The sequence below is a fragment of the Furipterus horrens genome, unplaced genomic scaffold (genome assembly GCF_987537825.1).
Source record: "Furipterus horrens unplaced genomic scaffold, mFurHor1.1.pri manual_scaffold_1, whole genome shotgun sequence".
Lineage (NCBI taxonomy): Eukaryota > Metazoa > Chordata > Mammalia > Chiroptera > Furipteridae > Furipterus > Furipterus horrens.
This window is the reverse complement of record NW_028327171.1, coordinates 178,981,112-179,005,765: the sequence shown is the minus strand read 5'-3', so window position 1 is coordinate 179,005,765 and position 24,654 is coordinate 178,981,112. Positions and strand designations below refer to the sequence as shown.

At 36.2% G+C, this 24,654-nt stretch overlaps 1 protein-coding gene across 1 annotated transcript in view; it reads right to left on the bottom strand.

Moving 5' to 3' along the window:
• Nucleotides 1-24,654, bottom strand: part of FAM171B (family with sequence similarity 171 member B) — a 65,393-nt gene that overhangs the window by 18,266 nt on the left and 22,473 nt on the right. Inside the window, exons 2-4 of the mRNA XM_090281495.1 lie at nt 8,997-9,230; nt 4,634-4,726; nt 395-553 (exon numbers count right to left, since the gene is read on the bottom strand). Coding sequence (XP_090137621.1) covers nt 395-553; nt 4,634-4,726; nt 8,997-9,230 — 486 coding nt within the window. The remainder of the gene's footprint in view (nt 1-394; nt 554-4,633; nt 4,727-8,996; nt 9,231-24,654) is intronic.

The following is a 24,654-nucleotide window of genomic DNA, read 5'->3' as shown; positions in this document are numbered from 1 at the left end:
TGCCACTGCCACCACGTCCTCTCTGCCCTGGCTCCACCCCAGCTCCGCCCCTCGTACTTGTCTAGATGAGTATTTCTTCTTTATATCTTTGTTTGCTGGACTTCCATGGAGTTCGATTTTCTGGAACTTCTGGTTGTCTCTAGTTTTGAGGTCGCTGTATTCCTTCTTAGTTGTGGAGGGAGATGCAGTGTGTCTGTCTAGGCCTTCATCTTGGCCGGAAGTCCCGTATAATCTTTCTTTCATTGCTTATAAATTTTAACTAGATTTATGTTGCGATAATAACATGTATCCTCCAAAGCTTAAATGACTATCCAATCTAAATAACTTTAACAGTATTTGATGAGGTTTATGTACTATTTCTTATACATACAATTATATAAAAATGAGACAATACCTGATTTATTAAGAGTAATTCCAGATGTATACAGAAAATTGTCCACTTTCAAAAACTGTTGCAGAACTGTAAGATAGCCTGTAACGTTGCTAATGTGATGGTTCTCTGGCAGTTTAATTAAGGCTTTTGAAAACTGAACACTTGGTTGAGATTTGGCATCTGAAAGAAAAAAAACAACAACCCATTACAAATAGACAAAACAAATCCATATTAAGCACAGTATCACGGGCCAGGACATTTTACTTTACAAATAATTATAACTGCTCCCTTTAATCATTAAAGCATCTCGTATAATTATTTTAAGTTTGGAGCTGAATAAATAAGAAATTTACCTTTCTTTAGATTACACAAGGCACCTATATCCTAGAATCTGCTTGATTCTGCTGCCCAGAAATTCTTCACCCTTTTTTGGATTTCATGCTGGGGAACCAGATACGTGGAATGTCATTTTTATAATAGGAATAGAGTTAATGGTGCAGACCAGAATGAGATGAAACCAATCAAAAGTATCTCATTATTTCTTGGGTACATTAATTTTGTTCAGTGATGGGTATTGTGGCAATCACAGTTAATAAGATGCAATTTGAGTTTTGCTTGGATTTCTAGGGAAAAAAGACTTGCTTTTTCCTCCTTGGACTTTATATGATCAAATACACATCCATGAGTTGCAAAAGCCACCTTCTGACCAAAAATGAGAGACTTGGTTTGAAGACTGAGACAATACTTTAAAAAAGAACAGTTGAGAAATGGAGAAAAATTAGATCTTAATTATTTCAACAGAAGGTCTTGTCAAGCCATGTCTAAAGCTGGTCCACCTCCTATACTACCAATTATTTGAGCAATAAATGTCTCCTTTGGGCTTATGCTGGTTTAGGATTGGGTTCTTAGCAATTTGCAACAGAAAGTGGTTTTGCTGAGATTCAGTCACATACTTAAGTCAATACATTCTACTATCAGATAACTAAACATGCATTAAAAGTCTTCCAAATGCCAGGCACTTTATAAATATTATCTCACGTTAGTAACTTTGAGTTGATTATCCTCTAATTAATTTATGGAGTCAAAATTCTGGCAATATTGATATTTCTGTAATCAACATACCATATTTAACAATTCAAGAGTCGACTCAAAAATTAAAACTAAAAATTATTACACATTAGCTTTTGCTTTGGACTTTTTAAGGTTCACTGATAAAAGACAGAAGGAATCAGTTAAAATTATTAGGATAAATAAAGAAGTATTGGTTTTTAAAGTGTCGCATGACAATAAATAATAAATGAAATCACGTAAGATAATTCTGAATCAATGTATAGTTTACTTTTATATGAAGCTAGAAAAACATTAACACTTGGTAAATAAATAGTTACGGGACATAAAGACAATGCATTTATGAGATATTATTGTTGCTTGGTTGTTTGGGGATTTAATCTGAAACCTTCTGGTCACTTACAGGTACTGTCTACAACTTACTGTTTACATTGTGTGACTTAAATATGTTGAACATCCAAACTTCATACAACTGAAAACATGTACACTAAGGGAAATGTCTAGTTGAACTTCTCTAAGGTTTTGTACTTCCCTGAAATTTCCAACTTCCCCTGCTGCTTTCAATGCAAACATATTGGCACACTTTCACTGTACAAACTGATCACCTTCCTTATAAAATCTTGGAAAGAAAACACAAATATTTTACGGAAGTGAGGATGTGTAACTTCTAAGGAATGAGTTAACATCATCAGAAATATCCATCCTTTCCTGCTTGGCCTTACCAATATGTCAAGTCTCAGGAAAATAAGGCAATAAAAGTAAGTAACCTGAGAATTCAAGAGGGCTCATAGTGTTCTCATGGAGACATGCCAAGACATGGGCAGGATAATCCAGCAAATGAGAGCTCCCCCCATTACTTGGTACAATGGCAAAGAATGGCATAGACATGCTCACACTGATCCACTCCATGTATTCCTTACAATGGAATGGGGTTTGAAGAGGCCAACAAGGAGCAGGGATGTATCAAATCAAAACCAAAATGAATGAAACACCGAAGAGGGACTGTGGAGAGTCTGATTCCACAAAGACCCCAGGAACACAAAATGTATTGCATTGGCCTAAAAGTTCCTATGGTTCTTCCATAAAATAAAAGACATTTTTCATTTTCACTAATAACTTTACTGATTTGGATATTTTGAGTATATCAGCTATCTCCCACATAGTATAACACTGACTGTTCTCAATCAATGTCTCCATTTGATCACTATCATCTTCAACTGGTCTACCCAACTATGAAGCATCATCCAGAGAGAAATCTCTAGCCTGAAACTTTGCAAACCACTTTTGATACATATGATCAGTCACAGCACCTTCTCCATACAATGCAAACTCTTTTTTTTTGCATTTCAGTTGCATTTTTACCTTTCTTGAAATAATAATGCATGATATGTTGAAATTGTTGCTATTTTCTTCCACCTTATTAAAACAGCCTCAAAAAAATTCACCAGTTTTCATACTTTTTAAAAAATGCACACTGATATGACAGCTGTCCAATGCAATCTTAACAAAAATTGTTTTTTGAATGAAGTTAAAAACAACTAAGGACTACTAGATCCATCTTAAAGAATAAACTGAACAAATTTTTTGGCCAACCCAATAGCTTCTCTCAGCATGTATGCAGTTCTTACTTACTTTTCATCCTTCTACACACAACTCCACACCCATCCATTGTGCCATACACCAGCAAACTTGAGATCAAAAATTTGCCAAATGCCTTAGCATTTCAAGAGTTAAGAGATTCAACTACCTCACTCAGTTAATTACTCCAATATTAATCAAGTCCTAGTTTGATTCTTTCCCAAATAATAGTACTAGGGTTTGGTTTTTTTTTTTTTAATGCTTTAGGAGTAAATAAGGTAGCTTCTGAAAATGAAGAGAACTTCCAAAACAATACATTTACCATGAATCTCTTATAAACTATTTTGAGGACTTACTGCCTTTACCAATTGTTCCTATTATGCTTTAGTCCTAAACATTAATTCCCCAATACAAAATAAATTGTCATTTATAGAGGTTTTATATAATATGCAGTAAAAGTTACCGAATACTGGGTTTTCCCATAAGGACTAGTTAAGGGAGGCGAGGAGGTAAGGATGAAACTATCATTTTCATGGCTGTCAAGGCAAAACTGGAGGGCACGGCTTAAATCAGACCCCAAATAAGGCTTCCTATACCCTTCCCCTTGGGATATGCAAGTGTGCAAATCATGCATGCAGGGCAGATACTCTACCGCCCGGTCTCGGGCCTTTCCCACACATGCGGCAAGATTAATGCGAGACAGGAATGAAGATGAGCTGCAAATTATAAAGCCCCGAAGGGCTGAACTTTTTACTAATTCAACCAACTACTAAAGCAGAGTGGAGATATGGTTTGGAAAGACATTCAGAAGCTCTTTCCAATATTTCCAAAAGTCTAATGAATGTTCTCATGCGGGGAGGGAGCTGAAATAGTAAAGGAGAGGATTCCCACTGCATACAAAAAACATACTACAGCTTAATGGGGAAATAAGACTTAGTTCAGATCAACTTATAATCAGTACTGATCATCGTTGATCAATTTAGATTTTTCCCACATTATAATCGAAATTCATTCATTAGTTTAGAAGTACAGTTTACATAGCCCTGGCTGGTTTAGCTCAGTGGATTGAGCGTCGGCCTGCGAGCTAAGTGTCGCTGGTTCGATCTTCCAGTCAGGGTACATCAGAGAAGGAAAACTCTGACTCCAAAAAACCTCCGCTGCCTTGCGGGATACCTCTTCAGGGGAAAGGCTAAGGGAGTAAACCCCGACAGAAAATCCGGAGCCGGAGTCCCTAAGGCGGTTTGACGTTGTAGTCAACACCGGCAACTCCTGCGGCGCACCTGAACCCAAGCTGTATCGACTCCGTCTTTCCCTTGGACCCTTCAGCTGCGAAGAGAAGGGGGGGTCTGCTGCATGGGCAACAGCGGACCCTCCATATTACCCTGCCCAGGCTCTGTAGCTTCAGCGTCATCACAAGATGTCGATTCAACACGGGAGGAGACAGATACCATGTCACTCCCGAGTCGGACTGCACAGCCATTCTCGGCGGTGCAGATAGACTCTTGGGAAGCTACACCATCGTCTCTCGAGACGGACGGCTGCCGACGACGACAGTTTACATAATAACCACTTTAAGTGTTTACTTACTAGCTTAGTAAAAAGTGTTCTACTTACCAGCTAATTTTCCAGTAATTAAAACAGTGTCTTCAAATAGCCATATATTTGCTTGGCTTTGCGGGAACAGTGAAAGTGTAACCGATGAATATACTGTGAAATAGAGCACAATTAAGAGTTTATTAAACATGGGGGGACAGACAAATATGGTTCTGTTCCAGCAGGCCCTAAAAATGTGCAGGAAAAAAGTTGTGTGATGGGACAGAAAAGAAGGATGAACATAAAATACGATGGAGGTAAAAACGAAGGATCACAAAAAAATGAGAAGATTGGGCATCTATATTTTATTTTACTAATCTTTTTCTATTTCATACAGCAGTTTGCCAAGATGGCTAATTATGTTTTCTAACTCCAGATTTATGGTTAAGTTAAATACTTGGAACAACTTTCTGCTATTTTCTCTATATAATTGTTACTTCCATCTAATAGTTTTTAAAAACGTTTTTTCTTGGCTCCATGATTCAAGGTTCTTAAAATAGAACTACATCCACACTTCTTTTTTAACGTTCCATGTAAAGGTGCAATGCTCTTCTTCACATAGTATGGTTTGCCAAACAGACTTGGAGTTGGCAAAGGGGGAAACAGTTTAACACCAAGTGATTCCTAGTAGTAGTACCTCAGGATGGGGCTGAAAAAGCCTATAAGAGTAAGGCACTTGAAATAACCTGTGGGACGAGTAAGTGCAGATCACCAGGAAGATAATTATTTCAAGATCAGGATCAAGAAGCTGGGACAAAAGACCATCCTTTTGTAAGCAAGAGCAAATCAAATAAGCTTACCAATCCCACACACTAGAAAACTAACCTTTGTGGGGTTATACAAAGCACAAATTCTCATCATCTCTCTTTCCTGTATTTAAAGTTAATAGAAATGACATAATATCCCTAAATCACTAGAGATGATAAGACACATTGCATGGGGATATTTTTAATATTTAAAAAAATTTACAAGCGCTATAATAGAAAAGACAAGATAAAATAGAAAAAGGACAGAATGATGTATGGAGGGCATAAAATGAAATACACTTTTCTTCTACAGTAGGAAAAGAGGAATGACTACGAAATAAAAGTGTAATTTCAGTTCAGAATACATTAACATTTAGACTGATTAATGGGTTCATTAGATTGGAAAGGAGGTGATAGGTTGGAGCTTGGACCTGGAGATGAAACTATTAGGGCACCATCCCCTATTTGGATACCTTCTCGGTCATAGGCGGCTTAGCAGGGGCAGCTCTGACAGCTTTTTAAGGCTATTATAAGGGGAATCTTTCTTAACCTCACCAAAAAACTTACTTTCAGATTTCTTTTCACTTAAAAACAGTTTCTGATTATAAAAGGGGTGTATATCCACTGTGAAGCTGAGAAACACAGAAAAGGGTAAGAAGGAAATCATGGTCATCACAATACTACCACTGCGACGACCGTTTTCATAACGGTCTTTTCTGGATCTTTCTGGATCTTTTTAAGACTTTTTTTTTTTAAATAGGGAGCATGATACTGTATACAGAATATTTTTACCCTGCTTTTTCACTGAAGATAATATCATAAGCATTTCTGCCCCTCAATAGAACTTTTCATAACATTTTCAGGGTTACATATTTCATTTCTTGAAGTATCAAGATTTATGTAACCACACCACTAATACTGTAAATTTAGACTATTTACATTCTCACTATTATTACAAAACTAATATTTAAATCAACATCCTTGTGCATGAATATCTGTCAACTTTATTTGTATGTTTGTTTTGAGGAGAGATTACTAACAGAATACTGGGTCAAAAGATTATAAAGATTTTGAAGACATTCACACACACATGTCAAAACTGTTATGCAGATAATTTTGCTGATTTGTACTCCCACTAACTGTGTTTGAGAATTCTGGTCCTACCTCACTCAATCAATATTGAGTATGTTCACTTTCTAAAAACTTTCTAAGATGAAAAATCTAATGTGCATTTCTTTGGTGTACAAGTCTTAGACTATCAGAAGACAAAATACTTTGTCATATGTACTAATCATTAGTATTTCCTATTTGAACACTGATAGGTCCTGATTTTGTCCATTAACCTTATTTAGGCAAGGTCTAGGTATTTTTTTTTAATACTGATTTGCATGAGTTTTTTTCATATTAAGGATATCACCCCTTATTGTTTCATATATTTTCCTACCTTCTTATTTGCCTTTATGTTTTTGATGTACAGTTGCTTTTAAAAATAGTCAAATCTACTTTTTATTAAATATTTAATTGTTTTTACGTTTAATCAGATCATCCTAATAAAAATCAGATCATTTACTAGTTTCTTATATTTAATATGATCTGGTTTTCCACATTTGAACTCTGAGTAATATATTTTGGAATATGGATCCAAACTACTTTACTCCAAATAGTTAACTAAAATATCCCAATACTATTTATTAAATATAGAGCTGTTTCTCAATGATTTATAATGGTACTTTATCATAGATTACTTTTTTAAATACATACAAGTATCTGATTTGCACCATAGTATAATATCATAGTTTTAATTTTGTAGCTATATATTTTAGTTTTAATTTCATGGTTATATAATATTTTAGTTATCTGAAATTACAAATTGCCTCTAGTAAATCTTTTAAAGCAAGATTCTCAACATGAATAGATAAAGATGTGGTACATATACACAATGGAATATCACTCAGCCATAAAAAAAGAAATGCTATCTTACCATTTGCGACAGACAACATGGATGGACCTAGAGGGTATTATGCTGAGTGAGAAAGACAACTACCAAATCATTTCACTTACATGTGGAATCTAAAGAACAAAATAAACAAACAAACAAAATGGAAGCAGACTCATAGATTAAAAAAAAAAAACAAACAGGGTTGCCAGATGTAGGGGTGGGGGTCAGGGAGGAAGAGGGGTGGAGGACTGGATAAAAAAAGGTAAAGGGATTAAGAAGTACCAATTGGCAGTTACAAAATAGTCATGGGGGTGTAAAGTACAGTATGGGGACTATAATCAATAATATTGTAATAATTTTTGGTGCCAGATGGGTACTAGCATTATTAGGGAGATCATTTTATAAATTATATGATTGACTAACCATTATGCTGTACACCTGAAACTAATATGAAGTAATATTAAATGTCAACTGTAATTGAAAATCAAAATTAAAAAACAAAATAAAGAGCAATTATAGTAGGAAAAAAATAAGTGTCCCAGAAATTTTTATACATTTATTCTTCACAATGTATTACTTTTTAAAAAGTTGGACCGACATTCAAAAATTATTTTGCCAAGTATTTTAAAAATGCATTAAATCTAGCTCTCGCTAGTGTGGCTCAGTTGGTTGGAGCATAGTCCAATAACCAAAAGGTTGTGAGATCGATTTCCGGTCAGGGCACATGCCTAGGGTTGGGTCCTTGGTCTGACACATGTTAAGAGGCAACTGATTGATGCTTCCCTCTCACGGTGATGTTTCTCTCTCTCTTCCTCTCTTAAAAAAAAAAAAAAAAAAAAGGCCTTGGATAAGGATAAAAAACAATTTTTAAATGAATTAAATCTATAAATTAATTTGCGAAGAACTGAAGTCAATATTCAGGCTTTCTAAGAACATATATAATGTTTTTCTAGTTACCTAGGCCTTTAGATTTTTGTTTTTTGTTTTTGTTTTAGGTCTATCTGCAACATTTGGTATTTTTATTTTCCCCACAGTTATTTCACTTTTTAAAAAAAGTTTTCCTTGCATATTTTTTGTTCTTATTGTTCAAAGGGGGATCTCTTATCATTATTTTTCCTAACTAGTTATTCCTTCTGGTAATTAACGTGTATTTATTGTCCCAATGCTAATTTTGCAATCAGTAACTCTGCTGAAATTCCATTATTACTCTCCACTAGGAGCACAACCACAGCTTTGTAGCCAGGCTCCCTGAATCCATTTTAACTCTGCTACTGGCCTATTGATTATATACACTGTTCATTAAATTCAGTTTCCAAATAACTTATACTCATTGTGCTCAAGAATCTACAATAATTGCCTTATTACTCAGCACATATATCTGAACTGTTTGTCTCACCTTCCAAAAGAACATCCTCTCCTCATCTGTCCCCACTTTACCTGGCTCGCCCTGCTTCTCAGTAACCCCTGGGGCATGTGACTTGCACACAAGCTTTATACCAGAGCTTTGCTCAGAATTCCTTCAAGCCTCTGTGGAAGGAAAAAAGGCCCTAATGTTTTCTTCAAACTGACATTCTTTTCTAACATACTTTATATTGACTTCACAGAGTCTCATTTTCAGTTGACCAGAATAAGAGATTCCCAAAGCAAAGAGGGGTGGGAATGTACATTCAGTGAAGGCAAACATTGCTTAAGTGCTTACTTGGCATTCTTCCTGTCTTCCAAGGCAGAGATGTCAACACATAGCCATCTTTGTAAGCGATAATGGTTAAGCTGAGTCCTAGTTTATAGGGTACTCTTATCAACACTGCTCCGTTGTTCTTAGTTACTGTGGTATTCGTCTTCGTGTAGTTTACAAACACTTCTACAATTGCTTGGCTCAGGTACTGGCGACTGATGATGTCATTCACCTGGACTTTCAGTGTAAACTCAGACACTGGAAGAGAGAAAGGCCAGAAATGTTAGATCCCAGAATACATATGTCACTATACTTTTAAATGCCTTTTAGACATCTGAGTAACAGTACAAAACTGCTGATACTTTAGGAAATACATATGTATGGATGGATCAATAGAAAGAAGTGTAAAAACACTCCAACAAATTCATTATTCTTCATAACAATGAATAAATTTGAATTTATTATTAATGAGGCATGGAATTATCACTCCATTTTTTACCTGCCAATTAAAAGAAGAAAGAGCAGTGAATAATGAAAAGGCAGAGGTCCTCTCTTCAGGAAAATACATTTTTACTTTGTCTCACTAATTCTAGCCCTATCAAGTAATACAGACTTATAAGCAGAATTCAGTCAAAGTTCTTAAAATACAGTGGCATCTAACCAAATCCATTAGTGCATGTTTAGTTTAGTTTATTCTATTGTCTGGTGTTTTTCAGGTCCAAATATGCAAAATATCAAACAAGAATCTTTCTGTAAGTAATCAAAAAGCATTATCTATTATATATATGAGAAAACACAGTAACATAACAGATTAAGGGAAAGGAGAAATTAAAGCTTCTTTCTACATAAACCTCTAGCCTTACTCTTCAAAATCAAATGTTGACAAAGTGTTCATGGGTTTACCCGTGATAATATCTAACTTTGATAAAGAACTTATGTCACCACAGAAATGTCTTTGCAAAGTCTATATCACAACACCTTTGACAGATGCCTTCTCTTCCACTAACAATGGGCGTTGGAGCCAGTGAAGCTCCATCTCTGCCAGTCCCTAGATGTGTGACCATGTTAAGTTACCTCTCTAAGTCCATTTGCTCATCTAAAATTGAGAGCATAGTGACTACATTACAAGGTAAATAAAATGAAATAATGCAAATAATGGGCTCAGCATAGTGTTTGGTTGTCATTTAATATCATTATTAATAACAAAAATTATTAGTTCACAATTGGAGGCTACTTCAAAAGCATTAGAGTATATCAGTAGAAATATCTCCTAAGAATTTATTATAATGCTACATCTTTGCATGAAAACATTTTTACAAAAGTAATTTTTAGTAAGAACACATCAGGTTAAAAATAAAATCCCAGTCAATATTGACTGAGCCACAATAGTATCACTACCATAATTGCTATTATGCCTTATCTACTTTAACCTTGTTTTAAAAACTAGACTTTAAATTGTATTTTAAATACAAATACTAGAACCACTGTAACAATTGCCCAGTCCTAGGAAGAAACGATCCTGCAAGTTAGACAGGAGCTCTGTTCCCTTCAAGAATCTAAAATGAGTTTAAGTGATATCTAAATATACTTTGTTATATATTCAGATACAAACATATTCTTAGTGTATTTCTTATATATGATAATTATAACCACAATAAGAACTAAAATGTGCTGTGGGTCAAAGAGCCAGGCATTCTGTTATTTTTTTTAAATGCATCATTCCACTTACTCTTCAAAAATCCCTCATTAAGAGAGATACTGTTGTTTTCTTCATCTTATATATTGGTGAGTTCAGGTTGGAGAGGTCTGTAAATCAGCTATGGCCAACCCACAGTAGATGGAGGAATCAGGACACAAACGTGGGGCTGTCTCTATGTAAAGCTTGTGCTTTTAAATCATGGCACTATAATTGCCTGATTGCAGTCTTAAAAGCAAGTCTAGTCCCAGGTTAGAGTGCAGGAAGAATTAATTGGGAAAAGGAAAAAAAAGGGGGAGGATTATATCCTAGACAGTCATACCTTAAAATGAGGTCCCATTAGTCTGTCTGAAAAATGGTAATTTCCAGGACAATGATCTTGTATATATTCAAATGTTAATATGCAGAATAGGTTACAAGGCAAAATATGAATAATTGAAGTTTATTCACATCTCTGCTTTCTCAGAATTTTAACAACAGACAGCCTTGAGGGCGGTTGAATTATTTCTGAGTAATCATTATTATCATTACTTTTAATAAATTCAGAAGCATCAGGTACTAAAAGGTCAACTAAGCTTTGCCTTAATTCTAACTATTCCTCACACTATTTAACCATTGTTTCATCATATTAGCAGTTTGACTCATTACTATGACTTCACTAAAATAAATGTTTGTAATCATTTAAAGTCAAAATATGAAGAGTTGGGAATAAATATCATGTATATTATCTCACACAGACACACATACACAGAGACACACACACAAACCTAACATCCCTTTGTAAAAAATACAGAACATCAAGTCATTTTGCCAATGAAAAAAATGAGAATTCCAACAGGTGATGCAAACTGCTCCAAGTCTTGCAGAGATCAAAAGGCTGTGTCAGTCTCAGAAGTCCCTGTGAATGATTCCAAAGCCATCTTTACACCATGTTACAGTGAGTCTTAGGGTCACACTACTAAAATTAATTCAAGGAATGTACGATTGTAGTCATCGAGAACTTAAATTCTTATGTGATAGCAGCAATTAAAAAGGGGAGAAAATGTATTCCCATATACACCTGCTGATGCCAAACCATGGCTTCACTCTCCAATGGGAAATATAGCCCTTGGGTAAAAAAAAATTGAAGGTTGTAATATGTATGACCAAATGTACTTGAGTAGGTCCACTTAGTACAGAAAATGATTTATGTGTAGAGGACAAGTAGCTGGTGCTCAATTCAACATAGTTCCCCAGCCACCTGCCCCTAATTCCCTAGACAAAATTTACTGAGCCACTGGAATAAAGCAGCTAACTAATGTGGGCCAGATAGATTTTTGTCAAGATCTCAAAATGTGACTAACGATACACAGAGGCTAACAGAAAATGAAAAAAACAAAACAAAACAAAACAACAACAAAAAAACAAAGGAAAAAAAAGATGCACAGAGGCTAATTGTTGGTGGAGTTGAACCATCTGAGAAAGTCTTGAGCTCCTACCACCCAGCCTTCAGTGTTTCCCTGGTCCCTCTCCTTCCACAAGCCGGGTCATGCAGCCCCGCCTGCTGGTCTGTGAGCTATATCATAAGCCCTCCTAAAAGTCCCTTTACTTCTTGTAGCCAGAGTCAGATTCTGTTGCCCTCTTCCAAAGCAAGGACTTTAATGATAGGGTACAACTGTAAATACAGGTTGTTTACTAGGCTACTATCTTACAAGAGAGGGCAAAGGAAGAAAGGGTAAAGTTGCGAACCAAAAAAAAAGTGACATATGAGATGAAGACTGCACATAACTAAAAGATAAGGGAATCAGGATTCCCTATTAAAATTTGATAATGAGTCTTATTTAAACTAAATGTATTTACAATGGCTGCTTCGACAGCATATTCAGGAATGGAACTCAATAGACAATTTTTATTAATCCATTTGCTGCAAAGATTAATTTCAAAAATCCTCAGAGTCTTTGGATTTGTGGACAAAGTCCAGTGTGTACTAAGATCTTAAGCTAAACTTGTTTTAAAAAAAAAAAACTCTGCATACTTCATCTGTTTCATCCTTGCAAAAGTGCCACTGCCAAAATAAGATACACTAAAACCTCTTGATGTCCTGAGGTTGCTTGATTTATAAAATGCTTTCTAAAACGTTTTTAATCCACAATGTAAGATTTTATTTTTTTTCACATGTAATAATATTCACATCATAAATTTGATGAGAAAATGACTATCAAGGTCAGAAAAAAATTATTTGCAAAGGTCAAATATTGGCTACCAAAATCAGTTGTCCTCTTTGATGAGGTCCCCTGTATCTGTACCTTAGAACAGCCGTCCCCAACCCCAGACCACGGACAGGTACCAGTCCGAGGCCTGTTAAAACCCGGGCTGTGAGGGAAGCTCGCCAGAGCTCGGCCTCCCGTCTGCATCCTCCTCCGTCCCCCCCCCCCCACCGGGTCCACAGCAGGAGGTGAGCAGCGCCCCCCCTCAGTCTGTGGAAAGGCTGGTCCCTGGTGCCAAAGCATTTGGGGGCCGCTGCCTTAGAGCACTTTATAGCCTGAGCACACAGGGAGGACCTGAACCAGGAGAGTCCTTTCTAGCTCAAGTTGGAAAAAACTATCAATACTTGTGTGACACACCACGTCCAGGGCTAGAAACTTCACACAACAATACAACCATGAAATTGCCCAGGTTCATCTTAATACAAACCTGCAAGACATTTCCCCGATTTACGGCAAATAAACAGGCTAAGACTGCAGTTATAAGCAGTGTTAACAGACGGACTCATCTGACTCCAAGTCCTAAGCGTTTTTGCCACACACCTCTCACTGAAAACCTTAGGCATTTGGTTTTCATCATTATTTACTTGCTTGTCTCCTCCCAGTCTCCAATCCAGTGCTGAGAAGGAAGTGCTCCCTCGCGGACCCCCCAGGTCGCTCACCCTCCTTTCTCAGCCTGGTCTGTGAATCCCCCTCCCCCTCAACACCAGCTCCAAGCAGCAGCAAAAACAGCATTAAAAACAAAACAACTCAACCGAAAACCTGGTCAAAACAATTAAAGGGGCAAAAACAACTCTCTTCCTCAAAATGAAAGGAAAAGTTATAAAGAATTACCTGCCCATGACTTAAAAACGGGATGCTTCAGACTTCTGCGATGTCAAGAGTTTGGCCCGGCAAACAAGGCTGGCAGCCAAAAGCAAAGATATCCATAACAACACCCCGTACTCGTTCTAGCCTCCAATAAAAATACACTGGCATTTAGATTGGACAGATTCTGTGAAAATATATGATTTTCAACCAGAGGTGCTTTTGTCTCCATAATCTACCTACTCTTCTCCATTGTATTTTTCAGCTTTCTATGCACATATTATTTTCTCTGTCACTTAATTATAATCATTATGTCTTGCCCACATAATCTTCTTTTCAATATGTCACCATTGGTTTTAAAATGGTTCAATATCAAATGATTTCAATTGTACCCTTAGAAAACATATAATCTAACTGTTGCAAGAAATAAGTAAAAATAAAATACACATCAATGAGCAAGGTCCTGATGTTGCTGGGAAATATTTAAGTATTTAGCATATAATTACAAGTGCTGTTAAGTAGTGAGAATCACTAAAATTCAAAAGGTAATTAATTATAAATAGGTATAGAGAAATGTTCTTGAAGAAGCTTATCAAAACCAACACTATATTATGGTTTTGCCATAGGATCCAGATGAGTAACTCAAAGTGCAGAAAAGGTTTAAAAATATTGCTAACTTTTCATTTGGATGACATCTAGAGCTTGAAGTGGAGTGAGCTGCTAAATTACAATCCCATTTCTTTTCAAGAGAATTTGACATCATCTTAATATGTAGGTTTCAACTGTGCCCATTGAGAAACCACTTATTTTCAGATTTCTTTACAAAAACTAGCCTTTTTAAAATTGTGTTTCAAAGCATCTACAATAATTTCATTATATATACAACAGTTTCCTCTCTAGAAATATGCTAAAAATATAGTAGATATTTAAAGCTTTATAAACAAATAACAGATACAATTTTAAAAATCTAAAATATTTCAAAAATAAGTTCAAAAAACTATAATAAGGTTTATATAATCTAATGAGAACTGGAAAAAAATGAAGAGCACAAAAATACAATGGAATGAAATACTTGGTTTAGAACAATTTGGAATGTTCACCTACATTAATTCACCCAATGAATGTTTATTGACTGCCTAACGTTGGCCAGATCTGCACTAGCTATATATGAGGGGGTATGAACATTAATAAGACACAGTCTTAACTTGAGGAAGTTTATTCTGAGGAAGCAACATATGAAAAAAATATCATTATCTGCTACTACTGTAAAAGGTTTTTTAAAAAGCAATATTAAAACACAGACAAGAGAAGAATTTTCTATAGTCCCTAATATAGTCTGCCATGAAATTATGTACAAATTTATTCAGAATCAAAATGTATAACAATTTCCATAAGTATCAATCTCAAAGAGAGAGTCTGCACGCCCATGTTCATTGCAGCATTATTTGCAATAGCCAAGATATGGAAACAACCTAAATGTCCATCAGTGGGTGAACAGATAAAGAAAATATGGTATATACATACAATGGATATTAGCTCTAAAAGGAAGAAAATGCTGACGTGTGACATGGATGTACTTGGAACTTGGAAGACATTATACTGAGTGAAATAAGGCAGAGATACATAAGAAAGATAAATAACATATGATCTGACTTGACTTATATGTAGAAGCTATAACAGTCAGACTAATAGAAGCAGAGCGTACAATAGTGATTACCAGGGGCTGGAGGAGGGGGAAAATGAAGAGATGATGATCAAAGGGTATGACATTTCAGTTATGCAAGATGTATAAATAAGTACTGGAGATCTACTATACAGCATAGTGCAGACTGCTAACAATACTGTATTATCTACTTAAACTTTCTTAAGTGGGTAGATCTTCCTTAATTGTTCTTATCACGAAATAATAATAAAAGGGACAGGAAGGAACTTGGGGAAGTGATTGATATGCCTATGGCCTTGATGGTGGTGATGGTTTTATATGTGTGCACTTATCCCCAAACTCATCAAGTTATATAGATTACATATGTACAGCTTTATACATGTCAGTCATATGCCAGTGAAGTGGTTTAAAAAAAAAGTATCAAAAAATGTGGATCCAATATACTTTAGAATCAGTTCACGCCATCATTTTTTGAACAGGGAGAATACCAACATTTTGAGTTCAGATCTCCAAAGGTCCTGCCCATTCATTCTCTCCCATTTTCCATGATCTGACTTGATGGTGAGAACCCAAAAGATGCCAAATTTCTGACTATGACCCAAATCAGGCTTTAGAGGGATCATTCAGAGGCCTAGTTCACTCTTCACCCATAATTTTCATCCAAGATATTCAATCACAGCAATCTTACTTTACAGCTAGCTATACAAATATCTTAAGATGTAAACAGAAAACATTTAGTTCCAAATGTAAATGTCTGTGTATTTAAAACCTTTAGTAGAGGCATAACAATCATGGTTTCACTAAAAGAATATCAATTAATTCCCAACTTTTCAGCTTGACATTAAAAACCTAAGATCTGGCCACTACCTCCCTTCCCTTTTCAGCCATATCTAATGGTACTCTTTTATCAAAGATTGGCAAATGATAGCTTGCTGGCCAACTCTGACCCACTGCCAATTTTTGTAAATAAAGTTTTATTGGAACATTGCCACATTATTCATTTATGTACGTCTGTGGCTGCTTTTGCTGTAATAGCAGAGTTGATAGTTGCATCAGAGGCCATATGGCCTGCAAAGTCAAATTATTTACTACCTGATACTTCACAGAAAAAAATCTGATATAAATGGGTCACTGGTCATTACTTCCTGCTATAATATTTCTTTTATCTGAAAAACATTTTTTCAACCCTTATCTGTTAAAATCCTAATCCATCCTTCGAAGTCTACCTCAAATGCCACCTCTTCGAATAAATTTGTCCTTACCCCAGTCAGATGGAGTCTTCTCACTGTGAAAGGGCTGATGGCAAATGATATATGCTAGTGTGTGTTTACTTCCCTGTGTATGTGTCTCCTCTCTCCATAAGAGCAAGCTTCTTGATAGCCAATATTGCTTCCAACTTAGTCTGTTTTGTAGAGGTTAGTAAGGGGGATATTATGTAGGTACCAGACGGATATAAGGAGGGGATGTTAAGGAGCATGTTTTAACTTAAGTGTTTGAAAATGCATTGGTCCTGGAAGAAGGGAAGGAAGAAGAGATGAGGAGGAGAAGAAGAGAGAAGTATGAAGGGAGAGAGGTAGAGGAAGAAGAGTGATCAGAAGCAGTTCAGCGCCCTGTCGGACACTAAAGGACACCCACTGGAATCACAGCCAGTTTTCCTGCTCCAGGATTCAGTGAAAGTTTGAGCTTAATCCCACAGCTGCCAGTGAGAAATATGTTAAATTATTATATCCGTCACAACAACAAATTAATATTCAGATTCCTTTTACTTTGGGAAATTAATACAGCTTTTCCTTCTTTTTCATGAGAATATTTAACTTGGAGGTTTTGTCTAGAGAATACTTAAGTAGCAGAATTTGCAAAGTAAATATAATGCTGCTGTATTACAGCAAAGATTACATTTTAAAAATTTACTTTTACTATTACCAAACAATGCCAGTCAAGTCCCTTTACAATTTTTTCTCTCAGGGCACCAGCACAAACTCCCTCTTTAATAGGAAGGCTGAACGTTTAGAAAAGAGTGAGGACAACAAAGGAGCTTATAAAGAAAAAGGACCATGTTACTCTACATTCTGTAAAGCAGAGTGGAAAGGGCCTCGAGAGTTTAATCTTCACAGCATTTCAAACACGGACACAGAGCCTCCTTCTTTTGAAGGAACAAAAGGCTGCTGAACAAAAGGGGTAAAAAACATAGTAAAGCAGAAAAGCCTCCTTTTCACTGTTCAAGCACCAGATAGAATCCGAAATTCTTACTGGCTTTCAAATTTATAATGAAAAAAAATATCTGTGCCTGTTTGAAACAAAAACAAATTTATTTGCAGTAAGTTAATATTCATTACAAAGAACAACATGTCAAATCTAAGAAGACATTAAAGAGATAAAATAAGGACAAGAACTCCAAACGTGAAACATGTTATGGCGCAAATAAGAGAGATATTTTCTCCGTTAGGACTAGAAGCTTAAATGAGTGTGAGTCACCAAAACTAATGAAATGAGTAACATAAAAAGTCTTTATAACTTAAGAATGAGCACATGGCAGTCAACTCAAGAGTGTACAAATGAGAGACAAGCCATTAGCATTTGGACTCAGTTCCTCCTTGCCTACCCAAAGGGCCCCTTTCCTCAATTGGAAACAAATCAGATTCAAGCACCTAAAACATGTCGTCTGACCAAGCTCACTCCACAGGCATTTATCGTCCTGATTTTTATCTTTTCTTTCCAGTTGTTATCACGTCTTGGAATCCCTCACAATTATTTATTCATTCACTCACAAATCTATTCAACATCAATTTATTAAGCACTCTATAGATGTAGGTACAAAATATGGAGCAATAGAAGAATCTGCTGCCTAAGGAGGGAACATTAAGGAGCACGTTTTAACTTAAGTGTTTGAAAATGCACTGGTCCTGGCTGCCATGGGAGTGCAGGGGACGGAACTCAGACTTGGGTGGGTCAGAGGGCTCCTCTGTGGACAAGAGACCAGATGAGTTTGGAAGAAAAGGGCCGGGGGGGGGGGGTGCTGAATAGCATGGCCCCCTAAAGCCTAGAATTCAATCACTGACATCCTTAAGACTCAGCTCAGACATCACCTCCACACTGAGACCTTGGGGTCACCACACTGAGTTCCAGGCACAAGGGGATACTGAGGGATAAGAGGAACTGGTTTTCCTCTTCCTTTGTATGATACACCATAGCTCAACTCTGCGTTATCAGGGTTATGTTTGGCACCACAGATGGAAAAAAAAAAAAAAAAAGACAAAGAAGTGAGACTTTATTTTGAGGGAACTCAGCAATATTTTGAGAAGACTGAAGAAAGAACAATAAGGTACAGAAGAATATGTGAAGATTGCCAAAAACAGAAATCAGTGAGCTGACGAAATGTGAGAAACAGATCTTCTCCTAGGAGGAAAAAGATTGGAATTGAGCATTTCATCCAGGAAACACATGCTAATGGACATCGCCATCTGCCCTCAAGAATGTCCTGGTCTGATGCTGTACCCGCTGCATCTCTGAGCTCACTCTCTCCTCTATCCCCACTCCTTCTTATCCACATGGCAGGCATGTTCCCAGCTCTGGGCCTTTGCACAGGCTGTTCCTTCTGCCTAGGATTTTCTTCCCCTGGATATCCAAGTAGCTTACTCCCTCACCTTATAGTCTTTGTAAAAAAATTACACTTCTCACTACTCCTACCCTCCCTATCCTACTTACCCAAAGTTTCAGGGGTCCCAAGACCACTTTTAAGTTTGATGATTCACCAAAAAGTTTCATGCCACTCACAACTAAGATTTATTAGAGCAAAGAATGAAGATTGACAACAACAGGAAAAATAAATGCCTCAGTTAAGCCCAGAGAGGTCAGGCATGGGGTTCCAAGTTCTTCCTTTGCTGGAAATACACAGGACACAAGTTCTCTCTTAGGTGCAGGGACACATGCAAAGTGTCTCTTTGTGGAAAGGGGGTGTGGGGGCAACCAATAAAGCCTAAGGTCCAAAGCTGGCATGGGCACACTGGTCACTTAGACCCATTCTTGTTAGGTAACCAGCCAAGGTAACCTTAGAATAGATACACTAGCTGTACATCGTGAACTTGCTAAACAATCTTGACAGGCTGGAATGGCATGCCACATTGCTCAAGCATACAAAACATCGTTATTCATAAGTAACATAAAGAACATTTCTAGGGCCACATTCCCAGGGGCTGGCCAAGGGGCAATCATGGTTCTAGGCTGCCCTGGAGACAGGAGAGAATTGGGCAACCAAACCTGCTATGTTAACATCCCCCTCACACCCTAATCTGCTTTTTCCATACTACATCCTTCACACACTATAAAATTTACTCATTAAGTTCATTTTCTGTTTTCTAAAATGGTAGCTATATAAAGTCATACTTTTTCACTTACTGCTGTTGCCTCAAACATCATCCTCTGAGTATTTCTGAATGAGTGATTGAATTAATAAGTGAATTTCTTATTCTGATACCACTAAGTGAGACCACTGGCTTTGACTTGTCAGAAAGAATGCAAATATATAAAATAAGTACATAAGCCCCAAAGTCGAGGGTAGGACAAGGGGAAGCAACCGTTTCTGTGCAGAGAACATTTGTGAGTTATGTACGTTAAGCAAAGTACGAATTCTTTGATTCTTTATCACTTCTTTCAGTTACTTATTTAATAGATACATTCATTCTTATAATGTTGAAAAAGAACTTAAAAAAAAACAGGATCAGGGCAATCTCTTGCTTTTTCTTGAAATGCAATTCCATGTATGAAGATTAAGTTCTATCATCAGTAATTACCCAACTTTAAATAATTAATTGGAAAAATATTCTGTAGTATATCACCAAGGAATCAAATTGAAGTTTGCAATAAAAATAGTAAAAAGGAGAAAGGCGCTTTTGGGAAAATATTTTTTAAATGTTTAAATATAAAGTTGTTACAAAATCTATTTCACACAGAATTTGGTACCTTAATTGCTATTTTAAAGACGTAATCTATTAGGAATCTTGGAATAGTACATGTTTTCTTCCTCGGTGTTTCAAACGTATTGATGATGGTACAATACATGGGAATGACAAGACCACCTTTGGAGAACCATCACTGAATGTTCCCTCAAGTGAATTTAACTATGGAAATCATGTTAGGTGATAGCCCAGGTACAACACCCCTGTGGGGATTAATTAAGTATGTATTACTTGAATTGGACTTCATGTACTCTAGCCACCTTTGCGTCTTAATGACTTGATGCCGTTAAGTAGTCCCAACTGGGCATAATTGACAGATGAGTCTGGAGAGAACTAAGGCATCCAGGCCAAAAGGAGAATCAATATCTTGAAAAGGATTGAGCATACCAAACTAAAAATGTCCCCCAAAATATTTTCCACCAAGTTTCTAGAAAGGATGTAATATCCCCAAACAGCAAATAACTATAAAGTATGATCACCACTTTGAGCTACACAACTCTCAACCAAGGGACCTTGGTAAGCGAGAACTCACGGCTGGAGCCCATGTTAACCCACTTTTCCAGAATGGGCTTTAAGGTAGGGCCAGCTCTACCAACGAAGATGACCAATAGCAGCCTCCACCTTCTACCAAGAGACATGTCCATGGTAATGTTCATTTCATTCCAAACTCCAAGATCTTAGAAGTTGTGCAGTGTCTGACAAATACATATCATTAGTAACTAGCAAACATGTATTTTTCAAATGATTACTAAGTTGCTGGAAGTTAAGCTGTTTGGCCACAAACAAAAAGTTACTGATATACTGAAAGGGCTGGGAACCAAGAAAGTACGGGAACTTCTGTGTTTGGGCAATCATCTTAATGCTACACTTCTATTACACATCTATTATACGCAAAATCTGCATTAATCCCTGTGAGAAATACTGAGAAATTAGTTGCCTTCAAATACATACATAAAAAAATCAAATGGAAAGAATGATAATACCAAGAAAAGTGCATATAAATTGTTTGAAGGATCAGAGAACTATGTAATTAAATGATACTCGTTAACAATGTTAAGCAAGAAATAAGTAATATGTAAACTCTTAGTGTACATCTTCCTAAAAAGTGCCTGATTTCTTTATTGTCTTGGAATGAATATTTGAGGAAACGATTTTTCTTTGGGAAAAAAACACATTTAGTATTGTAAACACAAGCGTCTAATTATGTTCTCAATGCATGACTGATTGCTTGAATGAACACATAAATTAAATATTAAATGAAATATTTACAAAACCTCACCCTCAAGATTACCAAGTGGCATAATGTGTTACTATTGTTGCTTTTTCCAGTATGTTCAACTCTCAGCCTAGGGCACAGGTTCTCAATCCTGTATAGACATTAAAATCACCAAAGGAACTTTTGCTATATTTCCAGGTCTCACTCCAGCCTAATTAATTACGGATCCATTGCAGATGGGGTCCAGGGAAACACATTTCTAAAATGTCCTACGTAATTTTAGTGCATAGCTAAGGTTGAAAACCACTGAACTATGATAAAAAATAAGTATATCCCTAGGGAGTGGGAATATGACCTGAAGTCATTCTCTTGAGTTCAATTGTCCTGTTTCTTTTAATATAAAAAAATTTAAAGTACTATCTTTGGTTGAAATGGGCATGCACACTTATTCCAAGGCTGGCCCTGTTCCCTCTGTTGCAACAGAGATGCAGGTTACTGACATGAAAGAAAGCTGACCTTGGTAATTATTAATAATAGTTATTATTATCATTGTTTTTTTAAATCAACGATAGCTGCCATTTTCTAGTCATTTATTTCTGTGTCCCTCTCCTATGCAAAGTACCTGGTTATCTCAGGGTTTGGTTTCACTCAATATTTTTTATTAGTTCTTTTAATGTTCTCTATGTAACATTAAGAAAATACAAAAAAGTTGAGGAAAATAAATAATTGCTAATCTAGTTTCTCAAAAGTAACTTGGACTTCATCCAGTATGTTTTAAAAGTAGATTTATAAAATTAAGACCACATTGTGTAGCCCTGGCTAGTATGGTTCAGTGGATTGAGCACAGGCCTGTGAACGGAAGGTTGCCCCTTCAATTCCCGGTCAGGGCACATTCCTGGGTTGGGGCCAGGTCCCTGGTTGGGGTAGTGTGAGAGGCAATCAACTGATGTTTCTCTTGTGAATCAATGTTTCTCTCCCTCTCTTTTCTCTCTCCCTTCCCCTCTCTCTGAAAAAAATAAAATCTTTAAAAAAAAAAAAAGATCATACTGTGTATATGTTTATAACTGTGTATATATTTATACATACATGAAGATGTTAAAGAAACTCACTAAATTGTTAATATTGACTATATCGATTGCATCATGGGAGAGGGAGATACCATTTGACTTGATACAATGAAGAGAGTGAGCATGCATTATAGGTAGGTAGGAAAAAAGGACAAGTTAATAAAGAATGTTATAAGCTGTGTTTTTTTCAGTTAAGATTATATTGTGAACATGTATCCATGGTACTAAATATTTTTAAGAATTACCAAATTTTAACTATTCTATTAGTGTATGTTTAGTCGTTTCTAATTTTTCACATTTTCAAACAATGCTTTAATTAAAACTCCATGTACATACCAAGTGGGGCAAAAGTAGGTTTACAGTTGTTCAAATGGAACACACAATTAATTCATAAATAATACAAGAATAAATTCTGTGCTTCATGTACTCACAACTGCAAACCTACCTTTACCCCACCCTGTATGTCTTCTTCTGAATTATCATTTACTACTTCCTTGAAAGGAGAAATATAGGTCAAAAGCATAAACTGCTTAAAGCTTCTTGATATGTATTGCACTAAAATGCTTCCCAGAATATGATACCAATTTATACTGTAAACAAGAGAGTATCCATAATTTATGTCACTGTAGTTGATATATCAACATGACTGCTCCCATCTCCCCAGGAAGCTATATGAAAAAAACAAAACAAAACAGTAACATTTTGAAATTATTCTATTTTCCTTTAATTTTACCTTTCATTCCCACCATTGTTGTTTTTTTTTCTCTTCATGCCCTCTTGATAGTTTGAGAGAACCTCTTATGAGGAAAACTAAATTTAAAAACAATAGCCTGACAAAAAAGTCCAATACATACTACTTTGTTGTTTTGGGATTGCATGGGTGAATTCATGGATTTTATTCACAGAACAATAAAGTGAAAAGGACTTAATAAAACCTCCATTCTCCCTTTCAGAGAAGGCTTTCTCTCTTTGTTCTTTCCACATGCGAGAATGTTTAAATCAATGGACATAAAACAATTTATTTGAACCTGCCAGACACGCTTCAGCAAGCCTTTTAGAAAGGGATTGAAACCTACTGTCAGCATCTCCTTTAAGCAGATAAGACCCACCCTGCTAGGAGAGTGGTTAGATTTAAACAGGTGAGTCCCAGCATTTTCACCAATGCTTCCCTGACACCTTAGTAAAATGTAGCATTTTCCCAGTAATTAGGCATCTGAAAGGAATACTGACCAGTAAATAAGACACTCAGGGGCTAGAATATTGAGTGCCTAAAGCATCAGCACAGAATGTACACCACAGCATGAACGGATGCAGCCTAGTGTTAGCAGCTAGCCAACATACTTACTGCCAGGCCTGGAAATGTTAAGCAAAATGAATGTTTCATTAATTCTTTTTTTGGGGAAAAAACAAACATAAAATTGAAAAATCTTAAAGGACAAAAGCAGCTATGACAATGCATATGCAGTATATATTTTCTATAAAAGAAAGATTCATAGGTAATGTCACAATTATTTTAAAAAATTCTGGTATTAATTAAACTCACTTAAGCAAATATTTATTAAATAATGACGAGGCATTAGGTAAAGCGCCAGGTGCAGTGGGAGCATATATCATAAATTCTATGTACTTAACACCTTCTTTGTGTCAGAAACTATGTCATGCTAAACATTTATGTGTGCTATTATATTTAATATTGCCCAGTTTCAAGTCTGAAGTAGTTCAAAATCTAGTGGGAAAAGCATACAGAAATGATAAGAACAAAGTATTATGGGTATACAAAAAAGGGAAGTATGAATTCTAAATGAAGGAATGTGGGATATTCTCAAGTATGAATTACACTGAAGTAGCACAAGTAACTGAATTTCAAAATTCAGAGTTGAGGCAAGGGCACCAAGGTTTAAAAAAAAGGGAAATGAATTCCACATTAAGGCAATGATAGACAATTACGGCAAGAAAGAAACAAAATCTGAGAACAATGGGAGAGGACTGAATTTCATTCCATCCTCTATGTAATGAAAGGGCGAGCTGTGTGTGA